Here is a 27,749-nt window from a genome sequence, read left to right on the forward strand (position 1 = left end):
CAGCTCTTCACTTGCTTTTAAAAGCCATTTGCTCTTAAAATACTTTGGAAATTGCATGGCACCACTGAAATTACCCGACTCATTTTGTGGTGGAAAGCACGAGGGGGCGAGGCCTGTGAAACCTGAACTAATGTTTGGGCTCTTGCCGTTCAGGGGACGGCGAGCCAGACTCACCTAATGATGTTTTCAATATAACGATGCAAGTGGGGGCCAAGGTCATTCAGCTCATTGCCTTCCCATTCACTGCTTTTCATCTCCATTGTAAACCTCATTGTGAGTCTTTGAAATGGACACATTCCAAAGGGAAGACAAAAACAGTCTGATGGCAATCAACAGCAGACAGTTATCTGCATCTTCTAAATTGGATGGTAAGGGAAATGATCCTCCGAAGCCATTGCTATCACACACAGGAAACTCCCATCCTGTGAATAAGACACCTGGGATCAGAGCTAAATGAGCAGCTCGGTCTCTGCAGTCTTTCTTCCTTCTCTCAGAGCTTCTCTAAGGTTCGTGTTGATGTTATAAATAACACACAAGGCTGTATTGATGCCACAAAGAAAACACATACGATAGCTTATTTAAGAAGAGACAGTGGACTCTTTGACTGGATGTCAGCATCTCCCCATGTAACAACACTTCCTAGGAGCTGATCTGAGATCACCATGGCTGTAGATAGCGTTTTGCAGAGCCTGTTGATGTGCAGATGTGGAGTAATGAGGGTGTTCACTCAGCACTCTCCTGTCAGAAGATGCTTAGGCAGTGCCATTCTGCCAGTGCCTGGCTGGCTCACTGTCAGCGCACGCCAGCAGCCTCTAATTTCTCCATTTGATGAACAGATACCCTCTCCCTGTTATTAGCCCTCTGTTGCCAGCCTCTGTTGTTTTGGCATTTTCACCCTCTGCAAACTTTAAGAGTGGCCAGCAATAATGTATGCATAACCCTTTTGCTTGCCCGCTGCTAACAACGACACGGACAGAAGTGGCCATGCGCTGAGACGATCGGGTCCTGCAAGTTATTGCACACAAATCGCCAACAGATTGCTTCTGTTATTCTGGGGGTATGGGGGGAAATGGTTTTGTTAGTCTAATGAGGTATAAAAATGGCACGTGGCAGGTGTGTAATATGCAGATGATGCCAACTCCATTATTCGCAACGTAGCCGTAATTGCATTTTTCAAGGGCTGGGTTTTTCTTCATGCCTCCTGAATGCGAAGGACATCAGAGGCCTTAGGAAAGCAACAAAAAATACTTCTGCTCCAGACGGTGATACCTGATAGCACCACTAAAGCAGTTGTAGTACATTAGCTGAGCTATAAAACAATAAGGAACCGGGAACATGAGCACATCTGCTGTTGTAATTAAATTTATAGCATGCAATTTTTATAGCCCACCATGTCCAGCAAGTTGTAATTCTCACAATTCAATACATTACACTATCACTATTAGTTTAGGTGAGGAATGTAAGATTATACACGTCGGTTTTATAGTAGGCAAAGCTTCTTGCCATTTCAAAAAGAGACATTACGTGTACGAGAGAAAGGAAGAACGTTGGAGCCAAGTCGGTTGAAGAATACACTAAAGACCTTCAACGTATTTAGATTTATTCCCAAACTCTGAGTTGATCAAACATCCCAACACCAGCATTGACAGTGTAATCTAAGGCAAGTCATTAAAATGTTATCAGGTAGTCAGGTCATTTTGGATGAAAATCTGGTGTAATTATACTCCAAAACGCTTCAGTTTGATTATCAGGCTCACGTTCGTGATAATGTATCTTCCGTCAAAAAGTGCTCATTAATATGTACAGCCAAACGTTTCATGAAAGTGCTACAGAAATATGAGTTGTATCATCAGCCAAGTGATCTCTGAAAGAATATGGGTGTTTGTTGTTGTTGTTGTTTTTTCATATTCATCACCGGTCTATTACCGCTCTCTGCAGGTCTTCCATGTTTCACGGCAGTAACATGTGTAGTCAATTTTGGACTCCCACTTAAACATCACACGGCGGATGAATGCGAATTGAGGAGAGAGCAGACTGCTGTGTTTGTCTCAGAGCTTGTTGATCGACTTGCATGGCTGGGTAGCCAAAAGAAGAGAGAAATAAGGTGTATTTCCCACCCAGTGAGAGCACAGGCTATTGTGTTTGTGTGCGATCAGATAACAGATAGAGACATTTCAACTCTGAACTTGTAAGCCAGTACTTAAGGATGTTGCGCCAATGAAAATCAAATAGCTGGTTTTGTATCTTAGTAATAATTCCTTCTTTTCTGAAAGAGAAACTGAATGAAGTAGCTATCAAAGTGAGATTAAAGGGAGTGATGCTGCCAAAGTTGAACGTATTCTTTTTGAGTTTTTAGGTGTTTGAAAGTTGAGATCCGTGTTCACCTGCAAACAGTCGAACGACAGTTTTGAGGAAAATTGAACTTGAAATGACTTTGAAAGACTTACACACTTGCTGATAAATGAAATCTGTTTGAAGTACACTGTAACACAGTATAGTATGTAAGTATTTGAGACTCTGCAAATATAAATAATTTCATTTTATTTTGTCAGTCACATAAGGCTCACAGGTCTCACATGTGTGAGGAATAGGGCAAAAATAAATGAAAATATTGTTTCACAATACCAGAAGACATCTTTATGATATATACATGTGTGTCTGTGTATACATATATATATATATATATATATATATATATATATATATATATATATATAGTCACGATTCCCCCTTGAAGCAGCGTTAAGCGCGAATGCGCGAGCACCTGCTTTCCCGTTGTTGACCGTGGTGACATCTGGACACGTGTGTTTTGTTTATGTTTCTGTCATGTCTCCTCCCTGTTCTGTCATTGGCTGGGATTTCACGTGGGTCTGTATTGCTCTCAGCTGCTAGCAGTTTAGACGCTGATTATGTCCGCATATATACCGCGTGCCTCCCAGCACACAGCGTGGAAGATTAAATGTTTGGAGTTGGTTTAGCTCGTATCATAGTCATAGTTACAGTCCATGGTTAGAGTTAGTTCGCGCTGGATTATCCGCTTCCAGTCCCTCGACATAGTTCGTTTCTTGTTTTGTTTATCGACCTAGATTCCTGCCTTGCCCCGTGTATGCCTGTTTGCCAATCGCCTGACCTCTTGCATGTTTGTGGATTACGTTTTGGATCACGTTTTGGATTTGTCTGCCTGTCTCTCTTTCTAATAAACAACTGTTCATCCTGCACTTGCATCCGTCCTATCTCTGCACCGTCACGATTCGTGACATATATATATATATATATATATATATATATATATATATATAAAATGTATGTATATATGCATGTACATATACATATACATATATATATATATATATATATATATATATATATATATACACACACACACATATGTGTATATACACAATTTCTGTTGGTTTTGCTAACAAAGCACCAACAATATAGTGGGGCTTGTGTATTTTTGTGCAGCATTTCTGAAAAATTTAAATATGTCACAAATCACAGGAGATAACAATACAAAAAGGTATAGTTTTGAATGTTCAGTCAGCTACTTTTTATTCAGTAGTACAAAGCACTGACCTGACAATAATGACAGTACTTAGAAAAGTGGCTATATTATATCACACTCTTGTTAACATATTGTCATATTATCCATCCCTTATACAGTACAAAGATACTCCAACCAGACATTGTGCTTCCTTTAGGTATCACTTGAAATTGAAGGGATTTGGTCATTATTTGGTGGCTAAACGGCTTTCAAAGCTCTCATAATCAAGTTTGGTGTCTCTCTTCTTGACCTAGAAATATCAGGCACACGAGCTGATGTGATAATGACACAGACATGTTAGAGTGGAAAGAGACGCTGGATTAAACGTGTTCTCTTGCTCTTGTCCTCTCTCTCTCTCTTTCTCTCTCAATCGCTCTCCTCTCTTTCTCTCGGGGGTCAATAATTAACACACAGTTAAATTAGTTCAGTGCAATAAGGTTTTAATAGAAGGTTTTAATGAATGATCTCAAAGGGAGGTTCAATCTCGGCTGAGGGGTCACTTCCTGCCTAGGCTTCTCTTCTCTCATTTTTATCACAGTCCTCTCGGCTTTCTTACGATGCTGCGGCATTACTGTGGTTGTGAATGATCAAATCACTACCCGTTACAATTCTCAGAGGCTAAAAGAGATCAACGCTATGATTGTCTAGGAAATGAATCATCCAGGGGGAAACTTAACACCCCAACCTTCAATTTCAGCCAGATTCTGGAAAGCACAAATGGACAAGACTGAGCATGTTGTCATGCCTCGGTCATTGTTTTGCAGCTGCTACCACAAAGCAACCCTTACGTTGATGTAAAGGTGTCTGTTTGCAGCTTTCCTCCCCTTGTAATAACATGTGTATTGCGTACAGGTCCAGACATGCTCAGTCCAGGTACAGACTCTAAAAGAGGAAACTCAGAGTGTTGAAATCTCCCATTGATTAAAAGCCGCTCCCAAATGGGCTATAAACCAGACAACTGATGTTTGGCACGAGCTTGTCCATTGTTATAATTTTCTGTGCTTTATAAATGTCAGTGTATCCATCAATGGTGTTTTGCGTAATTGTACTGAGTATTACCAGTGGTGTTTTATCTCTTTCTCAGTTTTAAAATGCTTTAATAATAACACATATTAACACTGCATTCAAACGAGCATTTCCAGTGTGTAGGTTTGAAATTTTTACTGATTATATGTATACATTTTCACATACTACTGTTTCACACTGTATCAGAACTTAAAATAAATAAATAAATAAATACATACATACATAAAAAGCCAGACAGTGTACACCCACAAGCGACACTGGTTGTAGTTACCACACACACACCCACGACGAAATTACAAGAGCCATGAGCGACTTGTCACTTGCTAGTGTGAACGCAGGGCTCTTTGAACAGTTACTTATACATTAGACCCTTTGAAAGGGCTTTATACCAGGAGTTTGTTGTTAAGTCTTTCCTGTGATGGAGATGACTAAAGGAGTTATATGAGTATAGTTGTTTCTATTGCTTATGATTAAAAAAAAAACTGGTTAAGGTTCTCAGACAGACAGCAATAAATGATAAGTTGAAATCTTGAAACCTGCCAGAGCAATGTTATTAACTCTAGACTGTTCAGCTCACTTGTAAGTCGCCTTGGTTCTCTTATTTAGCACCATGACTCATGAGTAGACCTTATAAAACCTCATTTTTATTTAGAATAAAAGCATGTTGAAGCATTAATTAGAGTTCAATTGGATTATTTATTTATTTTTTAATATTGCGTCTCTAACCAGCACTTGGGTTTAGTTGCATGTGCACACAATTTTCGTTGTTTTCCTCCACACATTTTTATATATATATATATATATATATATATATATATATATATATATATATATATATATATATATATTGGACATTATGTATCCATTATTCAAAGGTTTTTCTTTAGCTCTGTGATTAGGAGTTTATAAAAACTTCTGAAATAGACAGGAGTACCTCTGTAATAACCCTTGACCCACAGAGTGGTGATTGTCAAGAGCTGGCATGGAGCCTCTCAAGCTCAATTTGCCCCGTACTGCTCTTGAGAAAGTACTGTGGTCGTATTGATCCGTCTTCTCTCTAGGCCTCAGCTCAAGGCCATGTCTGAAAGGTAACCATGAAATACTAATGGTCTAATTCAGACAAACCTGCTTGCTGCATCCCTGCTGCACACTTCTTGTTTCCATGGTACGCACTGCAGGACGGAAATGCAGCTGAGGCAGGTGAAGGCCTGAAACGAAACAATACGCCATTTCCCTTTCTGTCAGTCTAGTGAACTGGATTCTGACTGACCTCCACTCTATACGTCTGATTTCCAGAAGTGCTTAGTACAGGCAAATGAGTATCTGCTATATGAATAAATCAATAAATAAATAAATTGAATGGTTACCAGAACAGTGTTCACAAAATTGACGTGCTCTAAACAGTTGCACTGTAACAAGGCAAACAACCAGTCTAGAGCTAGACAAGGAACTTGGATCATCTGTCTTGAGACAGCTATAAGGCTGCCAAAGTGAGGTGGGCTTGGGGCCCAGATATGTGGACATATCTATGTGGATTCAATCTGTTAAAAGATCTTGGGGCACATCAGTATTTTTCATTCACAAAGTAACAATCATGAGCAAACAAATAATACAGGCAACATGAGGGCTATGGCTTCCATGTAGTCATGTGGAATTACTGTAGTCGCTCTCTCTCTCTCTCTCTCTCTCTCTCACACACACCCACACACACACACACACACACAGTGTCTTGGGTTACTTACTAAGAGGTGATGGCTGCATTATAGCGCAGTCTCAGCAGTTCAGTAATGAGTTCATTGTGTGATGACTTGTGGCATATGGAGTACAGACGTTGTATTTCACTAACAGTTTATCAGTCTTTACATGCACTGTTAGCTGGGAATCAGATGACATTCAAATCTGGCTTTGGTATGCACTCTTGAAATAAGTTACAGAAAATAGGCTTTTACCTAAACAGCGGTTACTGAAAATAAACGAATGACCATAATAATAACCCAATAATGAGACCCAACCTTATCCTTTCTAATGTTTAATATCAATATGAATTGTTAGGAATTTTTAAGACTGAAATAAACGCAAAAAGTGCAGGCTTCAGTTTCGTAGACTTACGCCTTTATATCGTATATGCAGTGAAATGAACAGAAAGCAAATTGAATGCTGACAGTGACACGCGTGCTTCCAGCAGTCTGAGGCGCAACATAACATAACATAACATCACTGCAGGTCTGTCTGTATCTCTCATCTGTTTACACAGGGATTTGAAGTGTTTCAGATCTGTATGTGATAAATTTGTTATATGTGTGTTATGTGCTCTGACTTAACCCTTGCCTGAAGGATGTTCCATGCATATTCTTGGTGTTTGTGTGACTCTGACACTTCAGGAGCATGATTATGCCTGCAGGCTATGGAGACTGCATAACTTTTTATGCTGTTAAGAAACACTGTCAAGAGTAATTGTTGGTTTAGTGAAACTCCTACATTAAGCTCAGCATTAAGGACCATTTTAGAGAATGTAGAGAATGTTTCTCTCCCAACCACTTAAATGTAAATTCCCCAGCCTTGTAACCAGATACCTTTCCAGCTAGGTTTACTGTAGATTCTGAATAATTCATAGTAGTTAATTGTCAGTATAAAATAAAAGATGAAGTTTTGGAAGGAGAGAAAAAGTACACATATGTAGAATACATTTTCTTGGAAGAAAATAGATTAAATAAGGGGGCAGGGTGGCTAAGTGGTTAGTGAGTTTGCCTCGCATCTCCAGCAATGGGGGTTCAAATCCCGTCTTTGCCCTATGTGTATGGAGTTTGCATGTTCTCCCCATGCTTCGGGGGTTTCCTCTGGGTACCCCAGTCTAAAGACATACTTTGTAGGCTAATTGGCTCCCTGAAACCCTGTGTAGTATAAGCAGTATGGACAATGGAGGGATTGATGGATAAATAAACTAAAAAAATTGAGTTTTAAAATAAATTATAGTTTTAAATAATTCTATAATACAATTAAATGGCAAAGTAAAAAGATATGTTTTCAAATGCTTTTAAAAAAGAGTGTACAGAAGCTTTACTGTTTTAATGTAAAGAGGCATTGAGTGACAGTTTTAAATATGAATGATAATTATGCCATTTAAAGGGTTAATCTACATTCCTTTGTAAAGAGTGAAGGGGGACACAAGCCAGAGTAACTCCGACTAATCTTGTCACTTGACATACCATAACAAACATGCCAAGCTCATTTCATGCACTTAAAATGTGTGAAAATGACTCCTGATGAGTCTGTCCATCTCTCTCTCTCAATCTCTCTCTCTCAATCTCTCTCTCTCAATCTCTCTCTCTCAATCTCTCTCTCTCAATCTCTCGCTCTCTCTCTCTCGCTCTCTCTCTCTCGCTCTCAGAGCTGTGTCAACACGCCAGCCCCCAGAGTCAATAGCCGGGTTTCCAGGATTTAAAAAAAGCTGCTATTAATGTTATGCAGAGGTTATTGATTAACCATTCTGAAGGCACACTTCCTCTGTGTGTTTTGAACCCTTCCTTCTGTCATGGTGTTAGCCGAGCAAACTGTTCACACATTCGAGCTTTTTAGGGCATTTGGTTTAGATCACTGACTGGCACATTTCAGTTTGCTCACTGGTCATACCTTGAATTTCTCACTGCAGTTAATGAGCAAATGTGGAAAGAAATCCTTGAGCCTTGACTTAGCTTGATGCTCATTTTGTACTGAAGTGTGTTTCTGTGTTTGCTGGGACAGAGGAAGTAGTGTGTGTATCTGGTGACCCTGGTGTGCAGAGAACAATGTGTCCAGTGAGTGTTGTCTTTCCGGGACAACACTCACAGAACGCATTGTTCACACACACGCGCGCACACACACACACACACACACACATATGTGTGTGTATATATATATATATATATATATATATATATATATATATATATATATATATATATATATATATACACAGACTAACTCTGGCAATATACACAATATGCTAATCTGAATAAATACAAACTAATTTCTGTGGCATATTTTTCCTGCTTGTCATCTTCTCATGTGACAGGAGTCTATTAAATGCTACATACATCACTGTAAATGTACTCAAATATGGCCTTTCCTCTGTGCAGGCTCAGCCTTTATGATGGTCAACACTTCTGGAAGGTACCCTGGACAGAGAGCTCAACTAGTTGTCCCTCAGCTGAAGGAGAACGATACACACTGCCTTATTTTCCAGTATTATGGAGCCAGTGGTGAGGGCTCGAGTCCTGGCCAGCTCTACATCTATGTCAAAGAGAACAACAGCCCAGTGGGCTTCCCGGTGTGGAACTCATCCGGACCTGCCTTTCATACGTGGAGGCAAGTTGAACTAGCAGTCAGCACCTTCTGGCCCAACTTTTACCAGGTGAGAACTTTTCTGCTTCTAGTATATCTCATCAGTATACCTTAATTAATCTGTATAGTTCAGCAAGAGGTATAATTATCAGTAATATTTTATTCATATGGCTTTGTTCACGCTATGGGGCTATGGGACATACATAAGCCCTACATGACAACTGGCATAAAACTATATAAATATTAATAAAGGCTTATTCCAAAAGGTGTCAGCTCTAATAAAAAGACTGCTATGCAAATTTTGATGTACACTATGTACACTATGATCAGCTAAGCCTGATTTTTGATGTACACTACGGTATTTATAACACTTTCTAGAATGACATGACGATTAGCACTGTGGTACCATATGCTTTTGCTTGATCAGAGTCACATAATGCTGATGATTTAACATCAAAACCAAACTCTAATTTAAGGTCAGAGAACATATACTTAAATATCTCAATACTGTGTCATGCTTTTCATTTGAGGTCAGCTGTATTTTTGAAGCACTTTTAACAATAGATATTTCCATAAAGCAGCTGAACAGAAATTGACATATAGATAGAAATCCCTAATGAGCAAACCAGAGGCAACAGTGGCAATGAAAACCTCTCAAAATGTTGTGACTCAAAAGGGAACCCGTCCTCTTCTGGGTCAGACTGGATAGTGGGATTATACATGATTAGTATATATAGCTGGAGAAAAGTAAAGATAAACTGTGCTAAGGGCGTTGAATAGATGTTTAGTGTGAGTATATTGTGAGTAAGTATCCTGGAACGAGCACTTTATGATTACCACAGTCTACAGTATACAGATAAGATTATCAGATTATGGGACTTGGGCATAAACTGCTTTTGGGAAGCACAGATATTTAGGGTCTCCATATGAGACTATCCACAGCACAAGGTGAGTCACAAGTGCAGAAATATCCGAGCAGAAGTACATCATCAGGATGTATCAGGCAGGGCCAGAACAAATACACATAACTCTTTTATGATCGTATCATAGCAATTACCAGAATGCCAGAGAAAATACACATAACTCATCACCATACCGCTGAGCTACAAAAATACATTGTCCCAACATACAATAATGATCTACGAAAGGTGACACAGGTGTTGTCAGAATTGACCGAAGCTGTCTCCAGCTGACTCCTGTTAGGAATAAGGCTTTAAATTGTTTATGCCTGTTACATTTTAAAGGGAAACTACCAAAAATATGAACAAATGAGATGAACAATTTGTGGGTATCACAAAGCATACAATTGTCAAAATCTTGGGAAATGGCTGTAGAACGGTTCCTAATTTTGGGATGGGTATCATCATTGACCTTAAGGGAAAAAGCATGGCACTACTGTCATCATAATGTTTGTGAAATTCATTATGCGAAAGATTCAGCTTCATGGTGTTTACCATCTTCACAGTAGCAGAACAAGCTTCTTTTGGCATCATACCGTGCAGAGAATCTTAATTAATTCAGTTCACATAAAGAGCTCATTCACACTTGACATGTAACCACTAAGCTGCCCAGGTAGGCTGATTTGACACCTGCCTTGGTTGTGTAGCACTGCCTGTTGATCCGCGTAGGGAATCCATTTTAATTGCAAGAGAAAGTCCCAATTACTTCTTGCAAAATCGACTTCTGGCGCTCTTGCAGCTGATTCTGGACTGCTCCTCCGGGTTTGGTTGAATAGAGGCAGAATAAGAACCAGTCTCGGCACCTCAGTCGTTCAGTAAGGACCCAGCATGCACCTTTAATGGCTGAAAAGTCATTGTGTAAAGAAGTGGCACCATAGGAGAGCTTTTTGTGACTGAATAGATTTTTCATTGACTCAACTGGAGATGAACATTTCAGCACAAACGGGGAAACGAGGCATCAAGGTTTAGTCAGAGAAGGAAAGTGTTACTCAGTGTTTTGTCAGGCTATAACTTAAGGTTAGGGATTGGAATGACTGCAGAGGACTTACTTCTTTGGCCCTTATTACATAGACTTCAATGGTTCTTTTACAAAAAGGATTCACCAGGTGGTCAGAAGGGACATCATTCAAAATTCCTCAGAATTTGACTGGAAAGAATAAGGAGAGACAGTCAGTACGTCTACATGGACAACAACATTCCGATATTAACTCGATTAAGGCGATACGCTGATTAAGAAACTAGCATGTAAACAGCGATTATTGATGGCCTTAATGTGACTAAAGTCATACTCGAAGTAAACACAAATGGAATTAAGACATGTGGAGTATTCCTGTTTTAGGTGCTTTATCGAAGTGCACTACAGACATGTACACTTAATCACACTGTTAATGTCGTGTAGGAGTTTTCACCACATTTTGCGACAGGACACGTACACACACGGCAGTGCTCAACCGTTTTATGGCAAACAAGAGAGCACGGCTGTGTCTGAAACCACGTACTTACGTACTATATAATAGGTGAAATATACATATCTATGCTACTGTATAGTAGATAAGTATGTGGTTTCGGACGCAGCCCACGGCTTCAAGCAGTCGTCTATTTCACGTATAGCATGACAAATAATTAACTGCACTTGAAGCTTTCGTAAAATTAAAAATGAAACACCCAAAACTGTATACGGTCCCATATCGAAGACAAACTGTATGTCGAGGCGTGAAATTCTGGAGGGAACGTCAGACGGCGTAGCCTGGGGACGTAATGACGGGTGCCGTTAACCGATCTATGTTCTATAACATGTAAAACAGGAACATGAAAGGAATATTCTAAAAGGGACCCGTATAAACATCTTAATCAGGATATTGTCTTATTCAGAATAAGGTCAATAATTAGATTATTGCTGTCCATGTAAACGTAGTCTGTGATAGACAGTTGGATATGTAGTTCCATGAAATGGCCAAGGAATGCTTGTCACATGCTTTTACATCGTGTTACTTCTGATTTCATTACAGTTAGAGCATGTGAGTTCATGCATTTTCCAATTTCCATCAATATAATCCACAGTAACTGGGGGTAATTAAGGTAACTCGCCCACGTCTAGTAGCCTCTATCAATATTTTTCCTTTATTCAATCACAGAAAGTTGCAATTTATAATAAATTAATGCTAATTTATGTGTTCATCTGTTGATTTTATTCTGCTAACAAAAATGTTTGTAGAGATTGAATTTAGCTTTGTATAGAAAAACCGAAAGCATTAATGCAAATGGAAATTCAATAGCTAGAGCAGGGTTATCCAACACAAATTGGTGAAGATCCAGTTTTATTAAAATTTCTTTCTTACAAAGGTATGGACAACCAACTAACATGGATGAACGGCCATGACGGTTACATTTTAATGCATAACCACTGATTATTAATTCATGTCTATTTCAATTTGAAGGGTTTATGTTTTGGTTTTGCACTGGTGTTTCACACTAGCACTTTTGGCTAGTGCCATGAACTATGAGCAGATGAAAAATATCTATTTAAAATGTTATGCAAGGAAAATAAACAAATACTTCTCTGTCTTCTCATGAATGAAAAACCTATGGGAATAGCTCTGTAGCTGGTCTCTGGTCTGACAAGCTGCCAGTTAAATAATTATTTATAAATATACAGGGGTCATATATATATATATATAACCAGTTGATGACCCCTGATCTCGAGTCAAACCACTTCCGGGCATCAGAGAAGCAACATGTAGACATGCTTATTATGTAATAGTACATTTAACATTATATTGATTTAGCCGATGCTTTTATCCAAATGAGGAAATACAGTAATATATTATCATATGGCTGCAGCTCTCCAGAGGAAGAAGGAGTTCTAAATGAAACCGAGGTCTCCAGAGAAATAACCACCACCTCCTTGGTATTTAGGGTGGGTAGCAGGAGACACCTCTCCATCTTCTCGGCTCTGTTTCTCGATGCTGCAACAAGGCGTTATTGGTGAAGAATGCAATTGCGACTTCTTAATATTATAGAGATTAACAATAGAAACTGCAATCTATGTTATTGTAGCTAATTAGTGATGGAGAGGTAATTATGGGTTTGCATAATTGCACAGTATCTTAAGTGTTTGTCAAAATGAAACCACCTGGTACTGAGAACTTACTTTGTCGCTTATTTCGTAATTACGGGGTTTGTGTTTTTATCCTTTCTCATCTCCCTTTGCACTTTTCTTCTGCTGTACAATGAGATACCATTACTAGCTCTAATTACTCCTCCAGTTTGGTCAGTTTTCAAAACTTTTAATAAATAACAGCATGCAGTTTGAGTATGCTAATATCCATGGCCTGGTGCTCTCTGATCTTCACTGACATTTTGTGGTGTTTGGTTCTGAAGTATGTTATTGTGCTTCTGTTTATAGCATCTGGATCACAATTACAGGTGTGAGGAAAAGACCACTGGTGCATGATCAGTTCCGAATGAAAGCGGAGAGCTTGTAGCTCAAAGAACAATTGTATATACACAACTATCAAGACGCCAAAACAATACGAAGCCTCGTGTTTAGTTTCAGTGAGGCGTTTATGAAATTTAGTGATAGACTAATTGATGCATTATACAGTTGTCTAAATTGCCCACTGTAGTGTTCAGATGCATCACAGTCCCTTATACATTTCAGGCAAACTGTTCTGCTACATATATTATACAATAACTATTGAGGGGGAAAAAACAAACAACTGTATTTGCCTTTGTCTAACACTGATTGCTTCTGTATATAACGTAGATTCTTAAGCAGCCATAATGGCTTCAGTAATTGAGCAATTATAAATTCAGCTAATGAAAACAGTCCAACAACAGAGAACCCATGGCACACTAGCCATATTTAAGAGACCTCTGGGGACCAGAACGTTTTTAGTGTGCAGTGTGGTGACACATATCAACGCCACAGATTTAATCTCCCTCCAGCTCGCCATGACATTTAACATGCCCACGACTGGGTTATCATTTTCTTTTAAATTAGCCCCTCATAAAGCTCTAATTAGTGGCCAAGCCACTTACAATTGTTCCTCAGAATAAAGCGGAATGGAAATCAATTTAAACCTACTTGAATGACCTAAAAAGCATCACGTTTGAATGGCCTCTCAGTGTTATCTCGCACTAATGACTTGTTTGGATGATCTTCGTTCAGTGTACATTGGAGTGACACACTCGAGTCCTACTAGGCAACGCAAATGAGTTTGAGGAAAAACTGTCACCTGCTGTTTTTATTGATCCATGAATCCCTTTTAACCCTTTTAATAGATGAAACGGAGGGTTATAAAATGGAATGTCTTTTGTATTAACTCAAGGGCAGGCTAAATGGTTTTGAAATATTTTTTGAAATTTTTTACTGAGAGAGGAAGAAGAAGAAGACGTTGTTAGTGCACAACTGATATACTTTTGGCATATTCTTTATCTTATGATGAAGAGGATGTGTTCTTTTTTGAGTCTGGTTCCTCTCAAGGTTTCTATCTCATGTCATCTCATGGAGTTTTTCCCTTGTCATTGTCGCTGTCACTGAGATCTAAATCTACATCTCGATTTTTGTAAAGCTGACAATAAAAGCTCTATACAATATATATATATATTGTGTGTGTGTGTGTGTGTAGATAGGCATGTGAATACTATTATTAATATTCCATAGATGTAAAGATGTATGTAAATAGGTGTTTTGTTTTTTTCCACTCTATTTAAAGTTCGGGTTTTCATTCTCCATGTAGACCTCTAGACCTGCATTATTGTATTTTCCCCGTTGGACTGTATTTGCACTCACACAAGCACTTTTTTTTTTACCACACCACAATCATATCTTGACAGTCAACCTTAAAAACCATCGAACCAACTTGACCTTTGCTTTTCTGTCCCCTTTCAAGTTGATATGTCACTTTCAAGAGTTACTGAGTTAGTAGAGGGATGGAAGAAGAAAAAAAAATCAGAGAGACATTGAGTGGAAATGATTGGATAAGTGTGTGCTGTTTGCACGTGTCAAGTCTGATGTAAACCGAGTACGTAGCAGGCCTCGAGAAATCTGAGCACACAGGAAAAAGCAGCATGTGTGTTTTAACCAGTTGCTTCCTGAGTGATAAGGTTAGTGAGACACATTGCTCTCTCACCCCTTATTCCCTTTTCCTCTGTCACTCTTTCTCGCCATCTGTTGTGTGGTTTGGTGGTCAGAGTGAGAGAATGACACTACACAGTGTCGTTTTTAAAAAAGATCAATTGAGATAACACTCAGAGCGACTGCTATTAGTAGCCCAAATCAGCATTGTAAAGAGGTCATGGAAACCTGACTCTGTGCTCCACTGAGGCCTATGAGAAATCACTTTTCTCACAATAGCAAGCTGCCTGTAGTTTTTGATGCATGAATGGAAAGGACGGACTCCCTCACACATTCAGACCTCCTCTGAAAATATAGGAGGACACAACCTGCCTGGGCCTCTTAAAACTAACCAGCTACTCACTGTTTTGATAGTTTTCTACTGTTCAACTGTTTATTATAACAGAGAGGAAACACACTAAGGTACAGTACATGCTCGATGTGTGTGTAGAGATAGGTTTCCCACCCTCTCCCACAGTTTGACCAATCCTGCAGTTATTATTGTGTGCACTTGCCTGAGATATTTTCTGACAAAGCAGTTACTAATGATGAATGGATGAAAGCAGTAACCTACATGCTATCATGTTAATGTTATCGTGTTTCGTTGTCATGTGTGTCATTTCATATGTGACCACCTGCTCCCACACACAACAATGATTAAAAAAAAGAAGCTTTTTTGTTGGGTTCCATGAGAGGCACACCTCTAGTGAAACCCATCAACATCTGAATCATTTCCATAACATTAACCTGAGCTCTTCATGCACTATATTGAGAATTGTTTTTGATTTATTATTAGTCATTTAAATTCAATCTCTCTCTCTGTCTCTCTCCTTCTCTCTCTCTCTTTCTAGCTCATCTTTGAAGTCGTGACCTCAGGACAGCCAGGGTTGCTGGCTATTAAGGACATTTCTCTCCAGGGACATCAGTGCAGTAAGTTTTCTCTCTGTTACACTTTCTTTCTTATGCACCATGAAACACATGTATTTTGTTCCCACTATATACCATGGGCCAAAGCCTGAATACCAGAATATTACGAGAATGTACTGTGAGACTATTCTTAAATATGACATTTCAAATACAGACTCCAAAATAAACATTTTACAGCGCTTTTTTTTTGTATACATTGTCACATTAATCAAAGATAGGACTGAACTAGTTGGGTGTCATGTGGTGCTTTTTCACATGGCTGTGTGGTGAGGCTTGGGACATTTACTAAGCTGAATCCAGCACCATTAGATTAGTAAGACAGCTTTGTTTGTTTTTTTTTGTTTTTTTTAAAGGGCTACTTCGTGTGAATGCGTATAGCACAAAAAGTTTGTTTCAATGGTGGCCAGAGATCTAAACAGCAACTTTTCAGCAACAGCAACAGTGCCAATACTTTTCAAAAATATAGAAAAGTTTGCGTAAAAGACACTTATTCTGTGGCTGAATCTCAAACTCTACACTTATGTTATATCTTGTCATGAGCATATGTAGTGAATAAGAAGCCAGTTGAGATTCAGCCAAACTTGATGGTAGTGGATTTTATGTGGATAATGGATAGCACAAAATCTTTGCCAAAGACATGAAAATGTCACTGCTGGTAAAGAAATACAAGCAAAACTGAAAGAAAAATGGTATCATGAAAAATTTGATGGTGTCTTCCTTTTAACTCACCAAAAAATGTCATTTAAAAAAGAGAAAGAAAATAATCACTGCACTAATCCTAGTGGGTTTTTTCTTCAAAATGGTGGCTTGAATGACAGCTTTGTTCGAGTTGTCAGTGTTCTACACTATTTACGGCTCCGCCCACGTTCCCCTGTTCAGTATGCGTGGTTCATAGGAGATTCAGCATGGATACTTACGAGAACGGTCACTTTCCAGAGGAAATAATAACAAACAGAGGTATCACGGCTTTGTTGACGCGCTTAAACGCACCATCCTCTGGCCTGATAGTAATTTATTATTAATATGAAAACAGATTGCAAGAACCAGTTGTAGACTAATTATATACTTTTACTGACTAAAGACACAGAACACCAAATTCATGTTACGATTTATTTTAGCTGGTCGTAAACTTTCATCAAATCATATTTCCATATATCAGAGCTGCGGAAATGAGAGCGGGCAGATGCATTAACTTCATCATGTCCATATCGTTTGGCTTGTCATTCAGTATTATGGCCTGATAGCTGTTCTGATATCTGTCGAGATGAGACGATGCATTGCTTTCTCGCAGAAGCTGTTTAATTCTTTAGTAAATAATGACATATTTGTGCTAGGCTACATGGGTGTGTTATTAGTGGTCATGTGTAAGAAGGTCCACACCGTATTACTACACCTTCAAGCTTTACTCATAGCTCAGGCTTGAAAACAAGAAGAGCGATGCCTATAAAGCTGTTTGAGGTGTCTCTTTTCAACCACTCTTCACTCCGTCTCAGTTTTCACCTTCTGTCTTCCACCTACTAATCCACTTCTTTCTCACAGCATTTAACTTTTCACCCCTTCATCTTCTGCTCTGTCATGCTGCGCCGGTCCCTCGCTTATTCCATCAGTCATTCCATAATTCCTTCAGCTTCCTATCAGATCTCTGCCTCCTGATATTTCCCGCATTACTTACTTCTCTCACTGCTTTATTTTATTATATCTCCTGCTCATTGCATTTTCCTTTCTGATAGCCTCTCACTTATACATTAAAGTAAAAAGTATCTACTTAAAGTGTCTGTTTTAAGATTTAATCATGAATTCTAAATATTCATTTTTAGATCAGTATAATTTTTGATGTTATAAAGCTTTTGATTTATTTTGGTATAATCTACATAATTCTAGACATAACTTTAGCATTGTATTAAGATGGCTTTATATATGTATTTTAGTGAACATGTGTTTTACCACATAATAAGTGACGGGTACATTCAAAACACATTACCAGGCTAAACATGCAACTGCAGCACGGTTACCCGAGTGAAAGTGATTTCATTTCTGAATGACTGATTTTCTGTTGTGACTTTGCTTGTTAATGTGTTTTGTTCAGGCCACCATACATGTCATGCATATATAAACTGGATCATTTTCATTCGATGCCATTGAATTCACTTGAATTCATCCAGTGCCATACCTTTCTCTCACGTTTGTTTCTCATTTGGATAATAATCTTCTCCTCACATGTTCCTAGTAACAGTTTTATGGGGTCCTATTCCAAAATGCTAATGAAGTGCTAACATGATAATATATTACCATGTAGCTGACAACAGGAGGTACATGATATGAATCCTACCATATGCAGTCAAACATTCCTGAAATAAACTGTAACCAGATGCTCAGCAGCTTTTCATGTTAGAAACATTACACATAACCTAACTTCTACTGCGAATCACTGACCAGTTTGGCTAAAGTTCCGGCAGTGCAAATGTGTAACAAAAGCTTCAGTTTAACTTAAATAATCAGTGTGTCTTTATTTTCACGTTATTAAATTAAAAAAGTGAAATAAGAATCCGATAAGCTGTTTTCATTTTTAAATGGTGATGAAATTATATTCGTTATGAACTATTTGTTGTATAGGTTCATCAAAATTAGTAAAACCTCGTATAAGGTTTCTAAATGCCGCTTGACACAACTTATAACAGCTCATTTTCACGATCCAAATTGTTCCTCAGCACCAGTGTAGCAGGATTTGAACTCTATGCTGAAAGTAAATGTAACTGCCGTCCACTAGTATGGGTCACATGGTCTGCTTTAATTGCCTACTGGTTGCTATGTACAGTTCTCTAGTGTTGCAATCAAGGTCATCATGGTTTGCTTCATCCGGAGATGGGGAGCTAATTAAAAAAATACAGTATATATATGAAATTATAATAACATTAAGCAACAATCAAGCCTTTACTGAGGATATTGGGGGCGGCGGGGTGGGGTGGGGGCTTCTCAGTCCCAATGGTGAGGTCTTAGGGTGGAAAAAAATTGTTTTAGCCATCATCTGAAGTCTACTTGTCCTTGTTTCCCAGTGTGACTCTGCATGGTCTCATCGCCTGTCACCATAATATCCTAATTGAAAACTGAGGTGACCTTGAAGACAAAAACAGTCAATTTTGCATTTGAATTCCTACAGATGTGCATTGGGGTATATAAGTCAGGGGGCATAGGCCATGTTTGAATTGGAATTATTTTACTAGTTTTATTTAAGGAATACTGCAGTGTTTTTCAGTGTAATTATCAGACGCCTTTATCCCGAATGACTTACAGAAGTTCTTTGATTTCTGTATCAATAAATACTGTACATCCTGATACTGGTTCACTAGGTCACGGTCTAAGAACACCATCAGTCTAAAAACTCTTTTGGGGAGGTACTATAGTAAGAAAAGCACACCGTCAATGCTTTTTTTAATAAAAAGTGCTAATTTAAGTACTTTCATTAATGATGTAGTCAGCGTATGATTACCACAAAACCTGTATTAAAGTGTAAGTAACCATAATTGCTCTTTAAGGTGTTGCTTCTGTAAAAACTATGCAAAACCGTTTTTGTAAGACATTTGCTCTGTTTAAGGGTGTAATGATTGTAAAAAAAAATTTTTATAGTCACATATTTTCAGAGTTTATTAAGGATATTCAACAACTGCACTTAGACTTCCATTATAAATGATTTCGATCAATTTTCTCTTCTCAGTAAATGGCGACGTGTTGAAATTCTTGTCCATGGTATAGATGTGGTGGCTAGAGAAATGCTGATGTATTACTTTAATGTAATCATTTATAATCCACTGAAATTGAGGATTATATAATGAGTTATGATTATAATATAAATACTCATGAATTTGAGTCGTCATTCTGCACTTTTACGTCATATTTATTTGGGGCTGAAGCAAGAAGAGGAAATAAAACAAACTATTGCTCATCAACTGCGCTCTATAGCCCAGAAGACCATCCTACTAATCATAAAATGCAAAATTTTGACATTATAAAAATGTATGTAAATATAATATAAATGGACATAGTAATATTTCTGTGTGTTTGTGTTGCAGTGAGCACACCACACTTCCTGCATATTAAAGGTGTAGAGGTTAATGCCAGGCAAACAGCTACTTTCCACTGCACCATCAACGGCCAGCCCAAGGACCACGTGAACTACAAACTGTGGTTACAGGTAATACTGTACTTCTGCTTCATGCCTTCTAATGGCTTCATGCTTTATTTTATTGCCCACATTTTCCAGTTATTAATATCGTACTCTGCTTTTTGTAACAGCAAAGATGAAACACAGTCGATTAGAGAGCTGCGTCTCGTGACGTTAATGAAGAAATATTTCTGAGGAATAAATGTCCCCATCTGCTCACAGCATGCGGATGTGCATGCACAAGGACACACATTTTTGTGTTTGTGGATGTTGAAGTGCATGTGTGTGTGTGTGTGTGTGTGTGTGTGTGTGAGACAGCTGTAGGTAATCAGTGGCAAGTGAGTGCGTGCCCAGAGAAGAATAAACAGCTCTCTTTCTCTTTCTCTCTGAAAATCCAAGATTCCACTTTATATAAACAGAGCAGAAGTACAGAAATGAACACACACACACACATGTGCAAAGCTTTTTTTTCTTTCTGAACAGTCTGATATTGAAACTCAGTTTAGATTAGAGTTTGTGAGGATGTATCCAGTCTATTGAGTCTGTTTGACTGGAACTCCTTTTCTCTTTAAAGTTTTATACACCATAAAGTTCATCCTCTGTGAGCAATCCATGTCTGTGTGTACTTCTTACCCAGGAGATCTGCAGCTGCCTGCCTGCTTTATGCTTCATTCACTGATAAACACTCCTGAGGAATGTCCAGACCTCATGATCAGACATCAAAAGCATGCCTCAAACTATTCTCTAAATTATCCCTCAGGGATGCTGAGCCCCTCTAACTGTTCATGTTTTCCGGTTTGGCAAATTTTACCACAGCCTTGCACTTCGTCCCACATCATGAGTCACAGGAACGCTTTCTAACTGACAGCAATGTGTTTGTTTACTGTATTATTACAGGAGTATCTGAAATTCCTGTTGTTCTTCTCAGGGTATCGCAGGCCGAGAGGCTCCGATGAAGGACACGAAGCCAGTGAACACCAGGCGCTACATGGCAGCGTTTGACGTGGTGAACACCACCAAGGTTGATTCAGGCCGTTATCGCTGCATCGTCCAATCAGACAAGGGAGTGGGCGTGTCCAACTATGCTGAGCTTATAGTGAAGCGTAAGTTTTAAATGTCATATCACAAATCTTACAACTGGGATTTCAATTATTTACCAAGCTGAAGTTCTCTGAAAAGAAAGAAAAGCAAGTTTCTTCTGTTGAAAGAAAAACAAGCATCAGTAAGCTCATTTAACTTTAATTCTTTCCCTGCAGCAACTGCTCAGTCCTTGAGAGTAGTTTGAAAAGAACAGAATAGAGCAGAACAGAACAGAATGAAATAGAATACAGTCGAATACAACAGCAGAATAGAGTTGCACAGAACAGCACTGAGCAGTGCTCAAACAATGAAATAGAAGAAAAATACAATAAAATGGCAGAATATAACAGAGTCGAGGAAAACAGTGTGACCCTGAATGAAAAAGAATGCAACAGCAGAATATAATAAAAAATAGAATTGAATAGAGTAGTGTAGATTAGAGCAAGCAGAGTGAAATAGAATAAATTTGAATATAATAGCTGAATTGAATAGAAAATAGAATTGAATATAGTGTACAGTAGAGCAAACAGAGTGACATAGATTGAAATAGAATGCAACAGCAGAATATAATAGAAAATAGAATTGAATAGAATAGTGTAGAGTAGAGCACAGCAAGACAGTGTGAATAAAAATAGAATAAATAGAATAAAATAAAATACAACAGCAGAATTGAATCTAAAATACTATAAACTATAGAGATTACAATTACAATAAATGTACAATTAAATTATGTTGGAGGCTACATACAAATAAATAGAAATGTGAACAGAACTGTATCTATCATTAGCCCTGTGTGGTAGAATATATATATATATATATATATATATATATATATATATATATATATATATATATATGGGCGGTTACCCAGGGCTGTCCCTGGTTCTGACAGAGCAACGGCTGGAATGAAAGAGTGCTACATTTAAATAGTTTTCCATCTGAATGAGAACATCATTACACTGTAAATCATAAAACAGCAGGAAACACCCTTCTTCCCCCTTGGTACTGTATTTTGTTAAACAGCAGTGTGTGTGGCCTAGGACAAACTCCTTATTTTTTATTTCTACGAAGCACTTTTCCAGTGTGCTTGCCATAGGTTGGCCTCTTTCATTTCATAGCTCATGGCCTTAAAGTACTTCTGAACTCAAAATGGGATTGATAGTTTTGGTTCAAATTTGTTAAGACAGCACAAACATCACGTTTTATGTGTAAAACAGAGACTTTCTCAACGCCTGTAAATAATTCAGGAAGTGGTTCAGTTAGTCGCTAGCAGTTAACTAGCCATGCTGCTAATAACTAATGAGAATGCATATTTTGACAGGTTTGGTAACTGGTAAAAAATCTCTAACAATATAACAATGCCAATCAAGTCACAGACACTGAAATCCCACTTGTGTACAATTCAGCAGTTACTTTACTGACTCGCTACATTAGCCAATGCTAGTGCTATATTAATAGGTAACACTTTACAATAACAGTACATGAATAATCATGCACTAATACCTGAATTAATACTTATTGAAATATGAAGTAATGATGAATAACGACTACCTTGAGTACATGTTAGTACATGACTGTGCGTTAATGTAATAATTAACACATAGGGGTAAACTAAATCAAGCATGCTCTATAAGAAAGAATATGCTAAATTAATGCATGCAAAATTTCAAATTGTTTATATAATTTGCCATATGCAGCTGCGTACACAAACATTATTGGATGGCACTGGATTACTTTCAGAATTTACATTGATCCTCTTTATCGAACTTAGAAAGACGCACTAATAATAAACACCCATAATTTAATCTCAACCCGTTTTGTGTCATTCTCCATCCATTTATTTATGTTTTGTTCTTTATGTTACAATTTGAAATTTTGCATGTTTAATTCATATTCGTTTGATTTAGTTTATCCCTACGTGTTAATTAATACATTAACTAACAATCATGTACTAACGTGTACTTAGGGAGGGTCGTTATTCACACATGAATTCATAAGACTCACGTCGTAGTTAAGGTTAGATCTTCATTAGTTTGTGATTAGTACATGCCTTAACTAATCATCACTTCATATTTCAGTAAGTTTTAATTCAGGTATTAGTACATGATTATTCATTTACTGTTATTGTAAAGTGTTACCGCTTAATGCAGGGGTGTCCAATCTTATCCGGAAAGGGCCGGTGTGGGTGCAGGTTTTCATTCCAACCAAGCAGAAGCCACACCTGAGTCTATTGAAAGCCAAGATCAACTGATTAAACAGGTGGAATCAGGTGTGGCTCCTGCTTGGTTGGAATGAAAACCTGCACCCACACCGGCCCTTTCCAGATAACATTGGACACACCTGGCTCAATGTATATTCGTAGATCCTGGTATTTTTAATGAGAGTAAAAGTATAGAGTTGTTCCATGGGATTAAAGCACATTATACCACAGCACTGTTTGGTCAGAAGGTGTTGATTAATTTTCAATAACAGCCGCTCTGACGCTCTGACAGTAGTCAGTAGTCATTAACATGCTTGTTCTAGTTATCTATTGTTTCTATGGTAACAGCTCATACACAGGGAATTGTATGGCTGATATTAAATGTATTGTTAAACGTTATATTGTTATTGTTAACAAAGAAAAAAACTGAATCATTAATAAGTGTTCTGTATGAAAGAAGGTTGTACAGGGGAGCTGGAGGTCGGAGAACCTACTGGTCTTATTAACTTTAAGAGAAAGAGAAGGAATGATGGTTCAGAATGTAAATAATAACAGGAAGTAACCTTCTGCAAAATAAAATGTAATTATAAATGGATAAAAAATGCAATGTGCTGTTCTTTAATCAATAAACATGTATCATCATTGGCAAATGTCTGTGGTATAAGAGGAATAAAACAGGCTGGTAAACGGGTTTCATGTCAGGCAACATCTCACCAACCTGTTTTTGATTATTTTCCCATAACAGCATGTGTGTGAGTGTGTGTCTCAGTGCAAAATACAGAATGTGTGTGTGTGTGTGTGTGTGGGTGGTCATTGATATTGGTATGTGAGATATATATGAGACCTGTCAGTGTAAATGAGCTGAAGTGTGCTGGAGTGTTCAGCACTAAATCTTGCTATGATTTTTCACACGCAGCAGAAGCTGGTTCCTGTCTGCCGTCTCACATTATTCATCATTATTTAGGCCAGCTTTACAGAAGGTGGCATTTCTATGAGCTTGTAATTGGAGTGCATTACAACAGCAACAACTTCTTCCTATTATTTGCCCAAATTCATTTCAGTGCTTTCAGTTGCCGTGGCTATGCCGAGTTTCCCGATTAAGCATTACCCCGTTTCCCAGCCGTGTATCCGATGCGCACATTGAGCACAACCTGTTCGCTTTGCAAGGCTGATGCATCTCATTATGAGTGTCTGCTGAAGGGAGCACTAATTCAGGCTGTGCTTAGTGCAGTACCACGAAGAGTTGGCCGAGGGCAACATGTACAACAGCATGCCCAAAGTCTGCAGGTTAACAAAGCTGACCTGCCCTCCTGAGGCAGCATGATGGCTAACATAAATCATTCACACTCTGCTCTTATACTTTGTTTCACACCCCATACGGCCATTACAAGCCTCCAAGAGCCACCAGTGCACCTTTTGGCATTGTAGCATACACATGCAGCTGCCACAGGTGTGCTGTATTCCTCTGTTTTTCTTTCATTTCGTTTTTTTATTTTCTGCATGGTAGGTGGCCAGAAGGGTATAGAAGATGGTGGAATAGCACAAAGAAGTAGCACCAACCAAGAAAACTGGAAAACACAGCATTGCAGAGACAAAATGTGTGTCCCAAATCATATTCACTGTACTAACGGTGTAACACAACCTGTATCTGTATAGATTTAGTGCTCCAAATATCCATATTGTCCTGCATCCCTATTTGGATTTAAACCCTAAGCGGGTGTGTCCTAAACCCGACCCCTATCTAACACTGGAGAAAAAAACAGTGGTAGAAACGGCAGCACTGTTAGCATGGTGTGTGAATATTGGCTCAGACAGTTCCTTGACCTCAGCTGCATGACTAGAGTTATTATAATCTCGAGATTCTGAACTGTTTTATTCTCACTTGCACAGTATTTTTATGATATATTCTAGCGAATTTAGTTCCTAAAATATAAACATACTAGTAGCCTGATTTAAACCACCTGATCAGGCAGTTACTAAGGATGAATCAATGCTGTATGTTTTAATGGGTGTGGCCTTTCTTTGTCCTGCAATCTTCATATCTAAATCACTTACTCTAGCATAAAGTATAAACCTCACGCTTGCACAGCTTCTTCTGGTACAACTCCTAAAGACAGCGTTCTAATAAATGTGTCCGTATTTGTTTACTTCCCTACACTGTCCTAAACAGTATGTCAAAATCGTATGCTAGCTATCTAGAAGTATCAGAATCTATTATTGTGTACTGTTTTGACATACTATTTTGTGCAGTAGGATGCCATTTGTGATGTTACTAAATAAATTAGCTTAACTTCCATCTTAACACCACTATGAATCTGTTTAAATTGTCTGCTTGTAATTGTAATGCGTTCCTCTGCCATATTGTTGCAAGAATTTAGTGTGCTAGGATTGAGACTTTTTTTTTTTTTGACAGAACAGCCGACAGTTGTCTTAGTGTGTCATGGTTTGAAAAGACAGGATGAGTGCTTGAGTTGCTGTAGGAAATGCTTTTGAAACTTCGGTATGCTGCCTTTCAGAAAAGGACTTTACCACCAGAGACGTTTGGAGTGCTTTTATCTTCTCTGTCTCGCATGCGACCTCAAACTCGTGACATCTACAAGAGCTTGTCTTGCATTGGAAAACTTTGTGAAACCAAATCAAACCAAATCCAGATAATAGAGTAGCCAGATAACAGAGTGGAAACACTGACCCCCAAATAACAAATAGGTTCCTTGGGAGACAGTGAATCTGGCAGTTTTACACAGAAACAGTTTATTACTGTATATCAAAGAGATCATGTGGGTATAGGGGTCAGGTTGCATGGTCATATGCCTCTAAATATATCCGAATGTGGAATAGGATTTAGTGAATGGGTATGTGTGCCAGGTGCAGTGGCATGGAGACACACAGCTGTGTGCTGTAAAACACACACTCGGTATGGTCAGCAGCAGTCATGCCTGTAAACCAATGCACCACATCATGGTTGTAATGGTTCTCTCTGTGACCAATAAATTTTAACCTCTTAACCTGCTGGGAGCCGTCAGCAGTTCCAGTCGTAGATTCCCTAACCTCCTAACTCCTTACTTTCACTGTAGTTACTGAATAATAGGCTATAATGAGAATAACTGAATAGTAAGCTGTAAATTTAGGAGATATTTTTTTTCCTGTAGGTGCCTGGGATGAAGCGTGTTCTCACATTTTGACTATTTTCTGGAAGTTTAATTCTCCAGAATTTATTACTGGGTCATAGATTGTTTGCTTGGATTGTTTGCTGACAAAGGCTTTTTAAGCCATCCTAGAAATGATCAATATCCATAGAGATGTGCCCAGAATCAGTTATAATATGTTGACTTGTGGTTAGATGCATCAACGGCTATGTTTTCACATGACAGCATAGAAGAAAAAAAAAGATAGAAGAATGCCAGATCAATCAGACCCCTATGCCCCTTCCTGCCAAAACTCAAATAAACGTAATGACACATGGACAGAATGGAGCCAATGATGCATCGCTGTCTCCATACAATCCTCCGTACAATCTCTGCTTTAAAATGTGTTTTCCGGCCAGATTGAAATGTCACTTTATCTCGTGTAACCCTGCACTGAATGAATGTGACGTGAAGGCTTGTTTCTTTTGGAGACAATACCTTACCCCCTCACTGTGGACGTCTACACCTGTTCCGTGTCTGCAAGGCTGAAATTGAGATGTCAGACAGGGCCACAGGGAGTGGGCTTACAAGAACAAGAGTGAGAGAGAAAGACATTTAAATTGCCACTTGCAATATTATACAGCAGTGGAGACAGACATGGAGGCTTGTGTTTTGACAAGTGGGCCATGTCATATGTTTGGATGCTGATAAAGATACAGTCTGAGCTTCCAGGCATTTTTCTTTGGGCTGAGTACCCTTGTTTGCACTTCACACCATGTTTGCATTTCGCACCTTGTTTGCAATTTGCATCTTGCCAAGCCTCTTGTATGTTTAAGACCAGGTCTTTCCAGCAGCAATTAAAGCAACTTGATACGATTCGGTGGAGAAAGGAAACGTTACCTTAACCAACCTACCCAGGCGAAGCAGATTTTCTCTCAGCACAGTCTGTGTTAACCTGATTTAAACAGCTGTGTATTATTTGGTAATGCTCTCACATGGGCATGACACCAGCATGACATGATAAGCCGACGCATGAATGACCAACACTAAAGACTTGTTCTGCTTAGAAATGTTGCATTTGTACTCAATGCCCTGACACAGCCATCTATTGTGTGTTCGACGCCCATCAGCTGGCAGCAGTGCAAGGTCTATGATTGGCTGTTCATCCTAGCGAGCAAAGCAAGCAAACAGCATTCTCTAGAGAGCACACATAGAGAATATCTCATTCGTCTTTTTCAAACGCAGTTCACCTGCTCAGCATTTCTCAACTTCTACTCGTCTGATGTAGCT

General features: G+C 38.6%; 1 protein-coding gene across 10 annotated transcripts in view; it reads left to right on the top strand.

Annotated features, from left to right (window-relative positions):
• LOC128613893 (receptor-type tyrosine-protein phosphatase mu-like) overlaps nucleotides 1-27,749 on the top strand; it is a 235,340-nt gene that overhangs the window by 82,670 nt on the left and 124,921 nt on the right. For all 10 annotated transcript variants that reach the window (XM_053635055.1, XM_053635064.1, XM_053635095.1 and 7 more), the window contains exons 3-6: nucleotides 8,686-8,960; nucleotides 15,820-15,898; nucleotides 19,963-20,084; nucleotides 20,983-21,157. In XM_053635055.1, the coding sequence (XP_053491030.1) occupies nucleotides 8,686-8,960; nucleotides 15,820-15,898; nucleotides 19,963-20,084; nucleotides 20,983-21,157 (651 nt within the window). The remainder of the gene's footprint in view (nucleotides 1-8,685; nucleotides 8,961-15,819; nucleotides 15,899-19,962; nucleotides 20,085-20,982; nucleotides 21,158-27,749) is intronic.

This window comes from Ictalurus furcatus, chromosome 1, assembly GCF_023375685.1.
Source record: "Ictalurus furcatus strain D&B chromosome 1, Billie_1.0, whole genome shotgun sequence".
NCBI classification, from domain to species: domain Eukaryota; kingdom Metazoa; phylum Chordata; class Actinopteri; order Siluriformes; family Ictaluridae; genus Ictalurus; species Ictalurus furcatus.